Source organism: Eurosta solidaginis, chromosome 5 (genome assembly GCF_040869045.1).
Source record: "Eurosta solidaginis isolate ZX-2024a chromosome 5, ASM4086904v1, whole genome shotgun sequence".
In the NCBI taxonomy this organism is placed as follows: domain Eukaryota; kingdom Metazoa; phylum Arthropoda; class Insecta; order Diptera; family Tephritidae; genus Eurosta; species Eurosta solidaginis.
The window spans coordinates 107,289,133-107,305,109 of record NC_090323.1 but is presented as its reverse complement, the minus strand read 5'-3'; the positions used below and the strand labels follow the sequence as shown (position 1 = coordinate 107,305,109).

The window sequence follows — 15,977 nt, the reverse complement described above, 5'->3', positions numbered from 1 at the left end:
CATTAAGTTACATTTTAAATTTTTCCATAGCAAGAGGTGAATTTGTCGATAGGTGAAAAAAGCCTCGATTTCTCCTATCTTTAAATCAGGCAACAAAAACGTTGTAACCAACTATAGACCCATCCCTAAACTGTCCACTTCCTCTAGGCTCTTTGAAAAAGTGGTAAAAGAGAAGGTGTCCTTTGCAATAAAAGGGTCCATAGATGAGTGTCAACACGGGTTTCTCAGTGGCCGCTCCACAGTTACGAACCTAGCCTCATTTTCTCATTTTTGCATTTGATCGTTCAAAAATGGACATCAAGTTGATGTTGTATATACTGACTTCGCGAAGGCATTTGATACTGTCACCAATAGCATACTATTGCGCAAGCTTGAGCTACTGGGTTTCCATTCTACCTTTTTACGTTGGATTGGGTCCTATCTCACTAACATAACCTCGTTCGTCGACATTGAGAATATCAAGTCTTATTCATTCATTTTCACATCTGGGGTACCTCAGGGTAGTATTCTCTGGCCAATTTTATTTCTTCTTTTTATAAATGATATAGGAACCTGTTTTAGAAGTTCAAAATACCTGCTCTACTCAGATGATCTAAAAGTTTTTAGAACCATTTCGAGCATGTCAGATGTATGCCTTTTACAAGATGATCTAAATAGATCTAGAACTAATTGGAGCATTATAAATAATCTACGTCTTAATGTAAATAAATGTTTCTTTATTACGCTTTCGAAAAACCTCAATACGGTTAATACCGCGTATTCCATTGCTAGTGATAATCTTTCTAGCGTCGGGGAATTCGTTGATCTTGGAGTAATGTTTGACTCTGGTTTTACCTTCGCAAATCATATTAGCCCCATTCTACCTAAGGCCTCTTCCAATATGGCTTTCCTGTGGCGATATGGGCGAGCTTTCAAAGATCCATACACCAGAAAATTTTTATATAATTCTTTAGTTCTCTCAAAGGTGGAGTATGCTTCCCTAATTTGGAACCAAATTTATTCCTCTCATTCTCAAAGACTGGAAAGAGTACAGAAAAGTTTCACTCGATTAGATTAGAACCATTACCTTCTTACCGCGCCCGCTGTGCCCTCATCACGCTTGCGGCCAGACGATCTATACAGTCTCTGCTGTTTGTGTATGATCTTATATGTGGTTGGGTTGCTTCCCGGAACTACTAGCGCAAATTGGCTTTAAGGTCCCGAGCAGAACCATTCGTGCCCAATATCCGTTCCATGTGAAAGTAATCCGTGTAATTATCACAATTTTGATCCTATCTCTAGGGCTCTCAATGAATACAACAGGATCTTTTTTAGCCTTGAGCTTGACTTCGCACTCCCGAGAGCGTCTTTTAGCTCTAAACTTAACTCTTATTATGTATAAAATAAATTTATTAGCATAATTATTTTTGTTGTTTACGGCCTTTGAATTATAACTTTTTAAATATAAACGAGCTCTAGGCCAAATATTTGTATATTCTTAATAAAACACAATACGTGAATTTTTGATATACAATTATATTATTTAATTTGTCGATATTTCGACTTCAGTCTGAAGTCATCATCAGGAATTTTTGAATGCAATATGTCGATATGTGTTCACGTATTGTGTTTTATTAAGAATATACAAATATTTGGCTTAGAGCTCGTTTATATTTAAAAAATTTATTAGCATTTAAGATTTTTGAATGTAAATCTAGTCTGTAAGATTAATGAAATCATAGACTGATAAATGAAATTAAATGAAAATACAGAGTGAAATGGCTGAAAGCTTTAAATTTACATATGCTCCTGAAAATTTAAATCGTTAGTTAGTTTGTTTGGGTAGTGATACTATTCAATTAAATGAGCGAAATACATGCCATTTATTTATAAATCGTAATAGGTGCAAGCTTTCAAATAAATTTTTTTCTAGCCTTTGGAGAGGATCAGGGCCGTAGAGAGAAAATCCGGGCCCGGGACTAAACAATTCACGGGTCTCCTATAAAAAATTTCATAACCCATTTGAATAATTTGAATTAATGACGTCTCATTCATGACTCATTATTGACGGATTACATCAAAAAAAAAATTTTTTTGCCACATCAACTAAAGGATTTTTGGACTAAGAGCTGAAAATAAAATTAACACAGAATATTTACTACTTATCATATATGTAATACTCCTATATTGCTAATAGAAAATGATCGCAATGTGTTTTGAATTCGAAATCAAAACAAGACAGCCTATAAAATTTTTGTGATTGTAACAGCAAAAGTGTGACAAAAAACATTTTAATTTAGGTACATTCGATTATTGAATACAAAAACAAAAACTTTTAAAAAGCAATATATCGGCACTCTGATGTTTGGGAATGTACCTAGCTTTTTGTAGCAATATTACATATATGCTACTTATACTGTTTTATTGTAACGTAGAAATAAAATTCTCTTTTAACAGCCACATATTTTTTCAAATAATCTTTTCTAGCTATTTGGTAACATTTTAATACATTTCTGAAAAATTTAATGATGATTATAAATTTTAATTATTCAATATAGAAGGTTCGGATATCAAAGAGTGGCTTTTCTTGCTTTTTTCGCTGCAAAATTTTTATAATAATATCAAAATTTAACTGTCCCCCCAAAACGGATTTAACACAAAGCGTGGCAAGTCCTGAGACTCACTATTGAGATGAACACGATTTATGAAAATTTTTGATTCTTGAAAGGACGCTGAAGGAACCTTCTGCACTAGCTACAGTGACAGGTATAGTGCAGAAGATACGTAAAGCAACACAAATGTTGGGGAAAATTGTACACAGATTTTGAACATATGTAGATGGCATTTAGCAATTCCAATTCAAAATTTGCTTCGTAAATGTGTTTCAAGTGAATTATTTCGCATTTTAAATTTTGAGAAATGTCCGACTTGTATTTTTGGACAAATTTTGCTGCGCTCGACCGAACCGTAGTTTCATCCATGTCTTCAAATTGCCAAAAAAAAAGGAAAACGTCTCACTCAAACGTCTTTGGGTTTTCTCTTTCAAATTATTTCCCATTGGTTCCTGATCAACTTCAAATCAGCTAATAAGGCATCAAGATGTCGGACCTCAACATCTATGGTGGCGTCTCTAGCTTGGAGGACCACGTTTCTTTCATTAATGGTAGTCAGTATTTTGAACCAAATTGAGGACAACAAGATACATTCGAACTTGTTGATGTACTTGAGAATGCCGGTAACATCTCCGTATGCTTGCGCAGTCAAATTTGGCTTTTGTCTGAAAGACTATGAAGAGAGCTCGGTACATTTTTTTGAGGATGTCCCATCGTTGCGGACTGCTGCTGAAAATAGTAAAACATTTTTGTCCAACTCCGAAGAAAGTAATTGCAGCCATTCAACATTCTGCAGCATCAACACCACATAAATTGAGACTGTGGGTTGCACAAGGCGAGTAATCAGCATTCGAGTTTTTGTCGAGAATGTGACGTAGTCCGTTGTTGGCGCCGTTATCGTACCCTTGTGCACGACAATCTTTTAATGGGATTTCATGTTTACCTAGTGTATGGCAAATTAAATAGGAGATTTCCTGACCAGTTTTTTGGTTACAATCCACGAAAGCCAAAAACCGTTCTTGAATTGTAAAATTTGTTGCTTTCGAATTGAAATGGAGTTAGCGCAAAATGAACGTAGCATCAAGCATAGCATCAACGATAATAGCAAAATACTTGGCTTTCTTGCATTGATCTAATATAGTTTCCCTCACGTGCTTGGCACAAATTTCTACAAACTCGTTCTGAATGTCTGGGGAAAGATAGTGAACTTGTAAACGTTTGTGCTGCTGTTGTGAAATCCTAACTTTCTCCAAATGAACTCTAAGTATCGTATCATAATGGCTTATGAGATCTTAGATGCCCAAAAAGTTTCCATTGTTTCGTTCAGCAAGATATATACTTTCGCCTTTGAAAGCTAGGCCTTTCACCCAAAAATAAAATAGTGTCCAAAATTCTATATAAAATTTCTTTTCACTTTTGAGTTTCAGTGATTAGCTGTTCATTGAAAAGTGTATCAATTGTAGCCTCCTTTTGAATTAGATTTTGTAAAGATCGCCATTGAATATAACATTTAATGTGATCTTGAGTATTTTCGTGTGATGGCAGTTTATCGTATAGCTTCTTCCATAGCTGGAATTTCGAATATCCGCACAACAAATTTTCTGTAGGTAATAATTACTTTTGTTGATGTGGCAGCACAGGTTTTGTCACAAATAAAATATATATATATAAATGTGCATATTGCTACAAAAGAGGGGGTGCTATTCTAAAATTTCCCCAAAACATAGTTCATATACAACAAACATAGATAAATGCTTTATACTTGAATGCTTTCATTTTTTAGATAAATGCAGATTTCAAGCGGTTGTATCCTAACAAAGAGCATTTACTAAAAAGCAATTGGAGTACTTTTAAACAAAAGATTCGACAGTATTACGACTTAAATATTGCCAACGCCGCCTGCAAATAACTTTTGCAAGACTTAGGCAAGATGCACACGAGGCGTAGCTTCATAGACGCGTACTAGATAAGACATGTAGCTACGATTTCTCTACGCCTCAAGGTCTGTACACGAAGCTAGATTCGAGCGTCGCTACAAAAAGCAAACAATTATTGAAACAAATAAGAAATTAAATTTCTTCAGGTATATCCGTCCCCGAAACCAAAAGAAAATAGTTATTAAAAGTTGTTTGCATCCCATGCCTTTGTAAATTATGAAAGGCAACTTAACACGACCGCGGACTAGAGAACAAGGTGATTTTTAGTTTCCAACACTTTTTAGCCCTTTAATCGCTTCAACAATGTCTAACCAGAGAATTTAAACACAATGAGAAGGCGTTTTTTTTTTGCATCCACTGCTTACGATCCATTTGCATGTGACACGTCTTGCACTTCACCACTATTCCCCAAATTCATGTTAACTTAACAGGGTGCAAGACGTAATAGAAAATTCTCTTAACGATTTTCTCTGTTCGTCTGTTACCGAAAAATTCTCTGATCAGAGCAAGTATATTGCAAATTTAATTCTCTGATTTTTTGTAAATAATTAAGTAAGGTCTTAGGAGACAATTATTCAATAGCATGTTTGGTGCAGATGTAAAGCACTTGCATCAATTTATTTTATTTTTTTTCAACTTGAGTATTTTAAGAGGGAGTGGGGCATAGTTCTATAGGTGGGCGCCATTTAAGGATATCGCCATAAAGGTGGACCAGGGGTGACTCTAGAATGAGTTTGTACGATATGGGTATCGAATTAAAGGTATTAATGAGAGTTTTAAAAGGGAGTGGTGGTAGTTGTATATGTGAAGGCGTTTTCCAGATATCGACCAAAATGTGGACCAGGGTGACCCAGAACATCATCTGTTGGATACCGCTAATTTATTTATATATGTAATACCTGCCAAGATTTTAATGGTTTTTTATTTCGCCCTGCAGAACTTTTTCATTTTCTTCTACTTAATATGGTAGGTGTCACAACTATTTTATAAAGTTTTTTCTAAAGTTATATTTTACGTCAATAAAACAGTCCAATTACCTTACCATGTTTCATCCCTTTTTTCGTATTTGGTATAGAATTATGGCATATTTTCATTTTTCGTAATTTTCGATATCGAAAAAGTGGGCTTGGTCATACTCGGATTTCGTTAATTTTTCATACCAATATAAAGTGAGTTCAAGTAAGCACGTGAACTAAGTTCATTAAAGATATGTCGATTTTTGCTCAAGTTATCGTGTTAAGGGCCATGCGGAAGGACAGACGGATGACTGTGTATAAAAACTGGGCATGGCATCAACCGATTTCGCCCATTTTCACAGAAAACAGTTAACGTCATAAAATCTATGCCCCTACCAAATTTCAAAAGGATTGGTTAATTTTTGTTCGACTTATGGCGTTAAAAGTATCCTAGACAAATTGCATGAAAAAGGGCGGAGCCACGCCCATTTTGAAATTTTCTTTTATTTTTGTATTTTGTTGCACCATATCATTACTGAAGTTGAATGTTGACATAATTTACTTATATACTGTAAAGATATTAAAATTTTTGTTAAAATTTTACTTTAAAAAAAAATTTTTTTTAAAAGTGGGCGTGGTCCTTCTCCGATTTTGCTAATTTTTATTAAGCGTACATATAGTAATAGGAGTAACGTTCCTGCCAAATTTCATCATGATATCTTCAACGACTGCCAAATTACAGCTTGCAAAATTTTAAATTACCTTCTTTTAAAAGTGGGCGGTGCCACGCCCATTGTCCCAAATTTTACTAATTTTCAATTCTGCGTCATAAGTTCAACTCATCTACCAAGTTTCGTCGCTTTATCTGTATTTTGTAATGAATTATCGCACTTTTTCGGTTTTTCGAAATTTTCAATATCGAAAAAGTGAGCGTGGTTATAGTCCGATATCGTTTATTTTAAATAGCGATCTGAGATGAGTGCACAGGAACCTACATACCAAATTTTATCAAGATACCTCAAAATTTACTCAAGTTAACGGACGGACGGACGGACATGGCTCAAACAAATGTTTTTTCGATCCTGATTATTTTGATATATGGAAGTCTATATCTATCTCGATTCCTTTATATATGTACAACGAACCGTTATCCAATCAAACTTAATATACTCTGTGAGCTCTGCTCAACTGAGTATAAAGATTCAGAAAGCTGAATTAAAAATTATTATAAATTTTTGATCTCCTAAAGTAAACACATTTGATTCAAATATATGATTCCAAAATGTGGTTGAAAAAATATATTCAGTGTTTGATCATCTAAAGTATTCATATTTGATTATTTCTTTTGTTCAATTGTATGGTAACTCATTATTTTGTCAGAAAGAGTAATCAAATTATATTGATATGTAGGGAAATTGAAAATTTAATAACCTAAATGGTGAGTGGGTATAAACAAACCTAGATTGGTATATATGTACACACATATATTCCTAAACTAAAGATCAGCCTACACCCCCATTTTCCACCCACTTCATTGATACCAATATATCCATGCATAAGCTAACAAATGTTTGTACATTCACATGTTCAAATAAAAGACAAACAGTTTCAATCAACCACACCATACGCACAAGCACACATACATATTTACATATGTATGCTCATGTTTTGTATGTAAATCACAAAATCCTGAAAACTAGCTTCCTCTTGATTTTTCATTCATAAATGCTTCTTCTTAAGTTGTCCAAATTGATAGAATTTTACAATTCGGCAACATGGCATTTGATAAAATCGTCAAAAGACAAATTTTTGCGATTTTATAAATTCCAACTTCGACGCATATTGGGGGTATTCATTATGACGAGCATAACTACTTTCATAGCCCCGCACTTTTCCTATGAAATAATACCAAACTATTTATAAGCCTGTATGAAAGCACTAATATGGTAGTAAAAAATTCAAATAAACATGCACAGATATTGCCTAGTAAATGTCCACTAACATATTAGCAATATAATCTAAAAATTTCCATCCATTGTTCATATAAATTATTGCAAATAATTTTCTCATATCCTGAATTGCCGAGTTGTCACAGCTTATGGACATTTTTATTTGCTATTTGAAACCCCCTATCATATTTTGCCGAAAAATTGTTCGCGCAGTCACGCAGCCAAATTTGCAGCAACTGTGTTGCAGTTGCTACATAAGAGTGGTGTTTTACCCGTTTCTGGCCTGAATTCGCGCTGTGACGTCATACTGTATATGCTGACTTGTTTATCACATGTCAGTACAAAGTAAGAATTTTACATTATTTTCATAGATAAAAATTAATATATGGGAGCGGCGAAATAAATTAAAGTAATTTTGCGAAGAAATATAACATTATTTCGCAAAAGAGCAATAAATTCGTTTATTTTAATTTTATAATAAATTCCCCTTTTAGCTGTGAGTTGTTAAAGGTGTAAACGGCAACACTTTTAACCACCGACGACACATAATTTTGCTCGTGCCTATTGTATTTCGTCGGCTAATTGCTACGAGCATTGATATTTACATATACATGGCCGTATACGCGGATTGCCATAATTGATTTGGTCGCTTCATAACGCGGAAAGCGACAAGTTGTTTTATTAATAACTTAAGACACTGCCACAGCATCAAAGCGACCAAGCTTTTTATACATGTCTGCCTTTAATTGGAGTATTATTGAATATGTATATATGTATGTACATTTGTAGTTTTTTGCTTTGGTTTGTATTTTCATACATATATATTCAATGATACAATGCTCAACATCTGATCAACAGGCACATGGCTTTTGTGTATTGTTGGTGTTATTAACATATTTAAGGGTTGATTTGAGGCAGGTCAAATGTATTTAAGTTTGACTTGGCTTATCAAACCTGCCTTTGAAAATATTCAAGTACATAGGTACTTACCTCATTGTACTGAATAACACATATAAAATGCTTTAGGAAATTTCTTTATAGGTACCTCCCCTCCCACCCATAGTCCAAATAATAACTAAATATTTTTTTATTTATTCAATTGTTATCAAATATTTTATTTATTTCAATTTTTCAATTTATTAATAATTCATACTTCATGGTTAATATGCATACATTTTATGCAAATTAACGTTTTATAAATATGCAATGGATTTCGTGTGCACAGAAATTCCAAGTGTGCAAATGCCGTCGGCAAAACACTATTTGCATGCATATTTCAATTTGCATACATTTTCCTAACATAAGCAAAATTTCTGCAATTTGCTGCAACATAAAAAGCAAATATATTGCTATTATTATATTAATTAAGTTCAAATTCATATTAAATCATAAAACAAGCAAATATATTGCTACAAGTAATAAAATTTAAATTTAATTAATCCTACTAAATACCTATATTCCCACAAAGAAATCAATTTAAGAGAAAATCCAGAGAATTTATACACCAGCTGAAACAGTTGACAGAGAATTTTCTGCTGTTAACTGGTTAACATTGAAATTGGATTGTGTGTGGTGAAGTGCAAGACGTGTTCACATGCAAAAAAGTTGGAATCTAGCAAAAACGCCTTCTCATTGTGTTTAAATTCTCTGGTCTAACCAAGCTTTTATGGTGTTGAATACTCTTTTTCGCTTTGGTAATATACCTTTCACGCACTTTTATTAATTAAAATAACATTTTCTAACTAATTACACAAATTTGCATACAAAAAAATGTAAACAAACATCTTGTTCTTCCTTTTTTTCAAGCGTACGTACGCTCAGCGACCAAGTAATAAAATTTAAATTTAATTAATCCTACTAAATACCTATATTCCCACAAAGAAATCAATTTAAGAGAAAATCCAGAGAATTTATACACCAGCTGAAACAGTTGACAGAGAATTTTCTGCTGTTAACTGGTTAACATTGAAATTGGATTGTGTGTGGTGAAGTGCAAGACGTGTTCACATGCAAAAAAGTTGGAATCTAGCAAAAACGCCTTCTCATTGTGTTTAAATTCTCTGGTCTAACCAAGCTTTTATGGTGTTGAATACTCTTTTTCGCTTTGGTAATATACCTTTCACGCACTTTTATTAACTAAAATAACATTTTCTAACTAATTACACAAATTTGCATACAAAAAAATGTAAACAAACATCTTGTTCTTCCTTTTTTTCAAGCGTACGTACGCTCAGCGACCAACATTGCTGTACGCTTTGCTACATGAAGCTTTCATGCTTCGTCGCTTTCATATAGCTTACGCCCCGTGCGCAGCTCTCCATTCAAGTACATGTGTTCGACATCAAAGCGTACAGATTTCGCCTGCAGCGCCTAATACGCGTCCATGACGCGTAGCCTCGTGTGCACCTTGCCTTAAGTTGTGTGAAGCAAATAGGTAAATACGTGAATTTGAAAGCGAAGTGTGAATAACCAAATTTGTGTTTATTTCTTTGTTTAGATGCTGAAGATTGTGTACTAACAACGCTAATACACTCGGTTCTACCTCCAACTGCAAGATTCCAAAACACATCAAAACAAATTCAGATATACAAACGCTGCATTGGTATCACTTGTAAATTACCTCAAAGATAACTAATAAGTATATGTTTCAATATGATTTGTTTTTTTTTATGTAAAAAGTCTTTTCAAACAACAAGCTGTTATATAGCACATTTAAAATCACGTCATTTTCTCAAGCAAAGTGATATAAAAATTTGTAACTTTGGTGATTGTAAGCAGTTATTTTCTACGTTTGGTAATTTCAAAAACCACTTACTTAAATACAGCTTTACCACAGGAACAGCAAAAGTTGAAATTAAAAAATGAGCAATGTCTAACCGAAAGTTTTAGTGCAGAACGCCATGAAGAAATGTTAACTATAGTACATTATTATCAAAGCTCTGGAATTTTCATTAAAATTGTATTCAAAAATTTCAATGTCAAGAAAAGATGTCTTATTCATACAAAATGAATTCGCTAAATCCTTTCATGTTTTTTCAGAATGTTTAAACGAAGTTGTAAAACGCGAAAGCTTAACAAATCGGAACTCGTTCTCAGAGTAAGAAATTTTTTCAAATTTTTGTAGTAATCCCTTTGAAAACTTTTCATCAGAATATCGTATGATCAAACATTTGAAAAAAGAAAATATGTATGAGAGCCCTAGTGTTTGTAATTGAAAACATAATAGCAGAGAAAATTGTAAAAGGTATTCCACTATTATCTGAAAAAACGAACGATTGAAATTATGCCATTGTCATTTCAGTTTAAGTCTTTCTTTGAATTAGATGGCGTTGTTGTTGGTAATACGATGAAACTGTTTAATAACAAAAGCATTTGTAACGTTATAAGTGGCCAAGCATTTAAAACGCCGTTCTTTCTATTCATTCGAATGATATAGTAATACCATACAATATATATTTTGACGATTTCCAAGTAAATAATGCGCTAGGAGCACATACTTTTGACGCCTGTGGTTGCTATTATAATTTTCCAACATTGCCTCAATATTTAAGTTCAAAGCTTGACTTTATATTTCATGCTGCTTTTACAGCTACGGATAATGTAAAGAAATTTGGAAATGATTTGTCATTTAATAGATTGTTAAATGAGCTAGTTATGTTAGAGGATGGTATTTTAATACACACAAAAACTGTGAAGTTGTTATTCACAGCAGTGTTTAGTGATAATCTTGCTATCAATGGATTATTGGGGTTTTCTAAATCATTTAGTGCTAACAGATTTTGTAGGGTATGTAGAAGATCAAAAGAGCAAACTAAACACGATTTTAAGGATGAGGCTATTAGAACAAAAGAAAACTATACAGACGATATACGTGAGGGCATTATATCAGGTGTTGTGGAGAATTGTATTTTTAATAGACTCGACCCTTGCTATGTTTTGAAAAATGCTTGTTTTGATATAATGTATGACTTCCTCGAAGGAGTTTGTAAATTCGATGTAACAAAAAGGTTGTCCTCATTGATAGATGAGAAATTACTTTTTCTTGATGGTATTAATAACAGAAAAAATCGTTTTCCATACGGGGAGCTTGAGATTGGAAATATTTCCATTAATATAACAAAAAAACATTTAATTAACTCTAATTTAAAAATGACTGCCACTGAAGTATATTCTTTTGTTAGTTTTTTGCCATTAATGGTAGGCGATCTTAACCCAATGGAAAACAAATATTGGACACTATTTTAGTTTATCTTGTAAATATATTGGATATACTTTACAAATCAGAATTGGTGGAGGATGATATTAAAAAATTAGATGCATTAATAAGCTATCACCACATACTTTACTTATAACTCTATGGATGCCTTAAACCAAAACATAATTTTATGCTACACTACCCAAGAGTTATTCGGATAGCATGAGGTTTGAGGCTAAACATACAGAAACTAAAATTTAATTTCAAAATGTAACGTCACGTCTTAATCGCACCAAAACAATTGCACTAAAAGCAAGCTATACATTTTCTGCAATTTTGGAAAAATATTCAATCGGCTTGCCAAATTTGTTTAGCATAACTAGATGCACATTTTTATATGGATAATTTGAATGAAACAGATTTCTTCACTGTGTTCTGCAAGTCAAAAATAAGATCGCTTGCGCAGTTAACAGTTAGCGTCGGCGTTCTCTATTCGAGGCAAAGTTTTTGTTCGGCATAAAGAAGGTGAATAGGCGAAATTGGTAAGCAGCATAGCTGAGGTGAATGCTGTTATTGGGACAAGAGTGCGTAAATAATAACATACTTTGTATAATGAACGTTTAGGATATGTTTTTACCTTTTCTTTTTTATCTTACTCTCTTAAATCTTTTTTCTATCTCTTTGATTCTGTGCTGCAATCTATATTATTCAAATGTTTAGTATTATTGTTTCTTCTTTGTCTTTACTCTTCCCTTGCATAATTTTATTTGTTGTGATCTCTTTCATTTGTTTCTGTGCTGTTGTTTTTATGTATTTAACACCGCTTGTATTTGTTCCTTCTCCGACTGATGGACGCAAACTCCTGTAGGAAATCTGCCTTCAGCATAAACGAATATCACAAGATAGTAATTAATATTTTGTGCAAGCAATCTAATGGATTTAACATTGTGCAAATCAACGCTCGTAGCTTAAATAAAGAGAAACTGGATTATGTTAGGGATGTTTTTGCTAAGTCGAATGTGGACGTCATTTGTGTTTCAGAAACCTGGTTTTCTAATGACATATCCGATTTCTACTACTATATCCCTAACTATAGACTTACGTGGGTTGATCGAACATCTAAAAAGGGAGGAGGCGTTTCCATCTATTGCAAGACTTTCCTTAAGATTAGAACCCTAGTGGAATCAAAACACAATGCTACGGAGTTTATTATTGCTGAAATCTCAGATAACTCGAATAAAGTATTAGTATCCTGTGTAAGTGTTTTCTGTTAGACTCGTTTTTTGCCGAGTTTTCCCCGTTTTTAACTGATTTTGAGCGTTATGTTATACATATGTGGTGACTTTAATGTTAATATTCTTGTTGATGAGTCATATACCAATAAATTGTTTTATCATGTCTCAGCTGCAGGTCTCACCATCGTAAACACACATCTACCAACAAGATATTCGCAAAATACGACTACGAGCTTGTTAGAGCTCTTTCTCACGTCAAGTCCGGACCATATTCTTAAGTTTGACCAAATTAACTTTATTTTGGGCCATGACCTAGTTTTTTGTACACTAGATGTTACCTTTAATTGCCTTGTTGATACTATTACTACTGTATTTCGTGATTTTAAGTCTATAAATGTACGCTCATTGTTTTTGGATATGTCTAATATCGACAGCACCGCGTGTTGGAGTATCGCTACGGTGGATGCGAACCTGAACTTTTTGAATAAAACTCTTGGTAAACTTTATGATACACACGACCCTCTAAAAAAAGTGAGTGTTAAAGCTAACTCTGTTCCTTGGTATAACGGCAAAGTGAGATATGTCATTAAAACTCGTAACAAGCTTTACTCCAAGTGGAAGAGGAGCAAACCCGAGTTTGCCTGGTCGCAGTACAAAACCGCCCGGAATAAAGCCATTGTTATTACCAGAAAAGCGAAACAGATGTACTGCGATTATAAGCTAAACCCGTCATTAACTTCAAAAGATTTATGGCGCAATTTGAAAAATCTAAATATACATGGTAAGCAGCAATCTGAGTTTCAGGTTGACCCAGATACCCTTAATAACTATTTTGTTAGTTCAGGCAACTGCCGGGTCAGTCCTATAACTCATCATATAGCTAGACCCTTTTCACAGGAGAATAACTTTGAGTTTAGGGCAGTGTCGGAGGAAGAGGTTCTAAAATCACTTATGGCCATTAAGTGCAATGCAATTGGTGAAGATGGAATATGTTTGAAGTTCGTGACTCTAGTGTTGCCATATGTTTTAGGAACTCTCACACATATAATTAACCACTGCTTCACAACGTCATGTTTTCCAATGGAATGGAAAAAGGTGTTGATTATTGCCGTCGCCAAAATAAATAATGCAGTCGAGCTTAGTAATTATAGGCCTATTAGCATCTTATCTGCTTTTGCAAAAGTGTGTGAGTACTTGATGGCAGCTCAAATGTCAAAATATGTCATAGATCACCATCTTTTAAGCCCAGCCCAATCAGGGTTTAGATCCAAGCATCGTTGCTCTACTGCAATACTAAAAATACTTGACGATATAAAAATAAATTTTGATAATAGTGACCTTGCTCTCCTGTGTCTCTTTGATTTATCTACGGCATTTGACTCAGTCAGCCATAGTCTTCTATGCAAAAAGCTTGAGTCCTATTTTGGATTCTCTGACAGTTCTGTAAAGCTTATGGCCAGTTATTTGGCGAGAAGGACCCAGAAAGTAATATGTAAAGGCTCTGCATTAAAACCATGTACTGTTTCCTCGGGTGTACCACAAGGCGCTGTACTAGGCCCTCTCCTATTTAGTATTTTTGTCAATGATGTGTTCTCTTTTTGCCAGTATGTAAATGTCCATGCTTATGCCGATGACATTCAATTATATTTGTCTAGCCGTGTTGGTCTCGTCGAGGATTTGTGTTTTAAAATTAACGGTGATTTGTCTGCAATTTCGAAATGGGCGTTTGAAAAATGTCTCTGTCTAAATGCTCAAAAGTCCTATGTGTTGCCCATTAGTAACAGTGTTGTGCACGTTGAAGATATTCCTAAATTGTTAGTTGGCAATGGTGTCCTTTCGTTTACTAAAAAAATTAGGAATTTGGGTTTTGTGATAAATTCTAAGTTGAACTGTGTTGACCACGTTAATAAAGTCGTGAGTAATGTTTATTCAGTTTTACGTAGATTGAGAATGATTGATGTTGCTTTCAACAATATCACACGTTATGTCTATGGCCTAAGAAAACATGATCACATCTCTTTATTTAAGCGCGAAATTCTAGGATGCAATATTTTTGAGTAGATTGAGGCGCGAAACTGTACTTACATGTTCAAGCTGATCAAAACCGCTCAATATCTTTATGAAAAGCTTAAATTCCCAAAGTCCTGTAGGCACCGCAATCTTATAATCCCCAAACATTACTATCTGGCCTCATCGAGGCTACTTTTTGTAAATGCTGTAAGGCTTTGGATGATTTTTTCAAAGGTGCTTTGAGTAGGACCAATTACAAAAAGGTGATCCATGATTACTTCAGTGTGAATAATGTGATTTCAACATAACTGCATGACTATCAGCCCAATTCTAAACCAAAATTCCGTGCGAGTTTTTTCCCTTCTCCCATTCCTCTTATTCTAAATAAAAATTCCTTGTGAGTTTTTTCACTTCTGCCTTTCCTCCTATTCTGAACAATGTTCGAAAAAGCGGAAACCGGTTATGGGAGAAAAGTAGGTATTATGAATGTGAGGGAGAGGGAGATTTCTCTGCCATTTCATAGGAGTTTTTTCACTAGTTAAATTAAAGGGAATGCATCAAAATAGTTAAAGGAAATTGGTTCTTTTAAGAAAAACACTTATTTGTACAAATTTGTGCTAAAATATGTATGTACATTCTACCACAATATTCTCACTGTTAATTCAACAACAACTACAACCACAACATTCTTTATTTTAAGTCGAAAAGTATATCATAAGCAACGGTAGAGCTCTTGGTATACATATTTGATGCAGCCATCCAGAAATTGCGCAAGGATTTTTTAATAAGGCTTAATTAGATTTTGGCATATGACGAAGGACGAATTCAACTCAACTTGGCCGCCAGAAAATTGCTTTGCTGAATGAAAGCAGGCAACTCCGGCAGATTTGTGTTATGCGGCCGTCTTCTTCTTATGTTCCGCTGTTGATGTTGCTGTGGCACCAATTCATTACTCATTTCAGTGAATACCACATGAAATGCAATAAATACTGTGCATTGTTTATATTTTATTTCTCAATTTCCAACAAATTTGCAACAATAATTAAACTTTTCAATTTTTTAAACAAAATAAGAAATGTGCAACGAAATTTCAATTGACAAAAC

General features: G+C 33.9%; 1 protein-coding gene across 1 annotated transcript in view; it reads left to right on the top strand.

Annotated features, from left to right (window-relative positions):
- Ltn1 (E3 ubiquitin-protein ligase listerin) overlaps positions 1-9,835 on the top strand; it is a 1,386,601-nt gene extending 1,376,766 nt beyond the window's left edge. Inside the window, exon 17 of the mRNA XM_067791508.1 lies at positions 9,653-9,835. Within this exon, the coding sequence (XP_067647609.1) occupies positions 9,653-9,820 (168 nt within the window). The 3' untranslated portion in view covers positions 9,821-9,835. The remainder of the gene's footprint in view (positions 1-9,652) is intronic.
- The last annotated feature ends 6,142 nt before the right edge of the window (positions 9,836-15,977 follow it).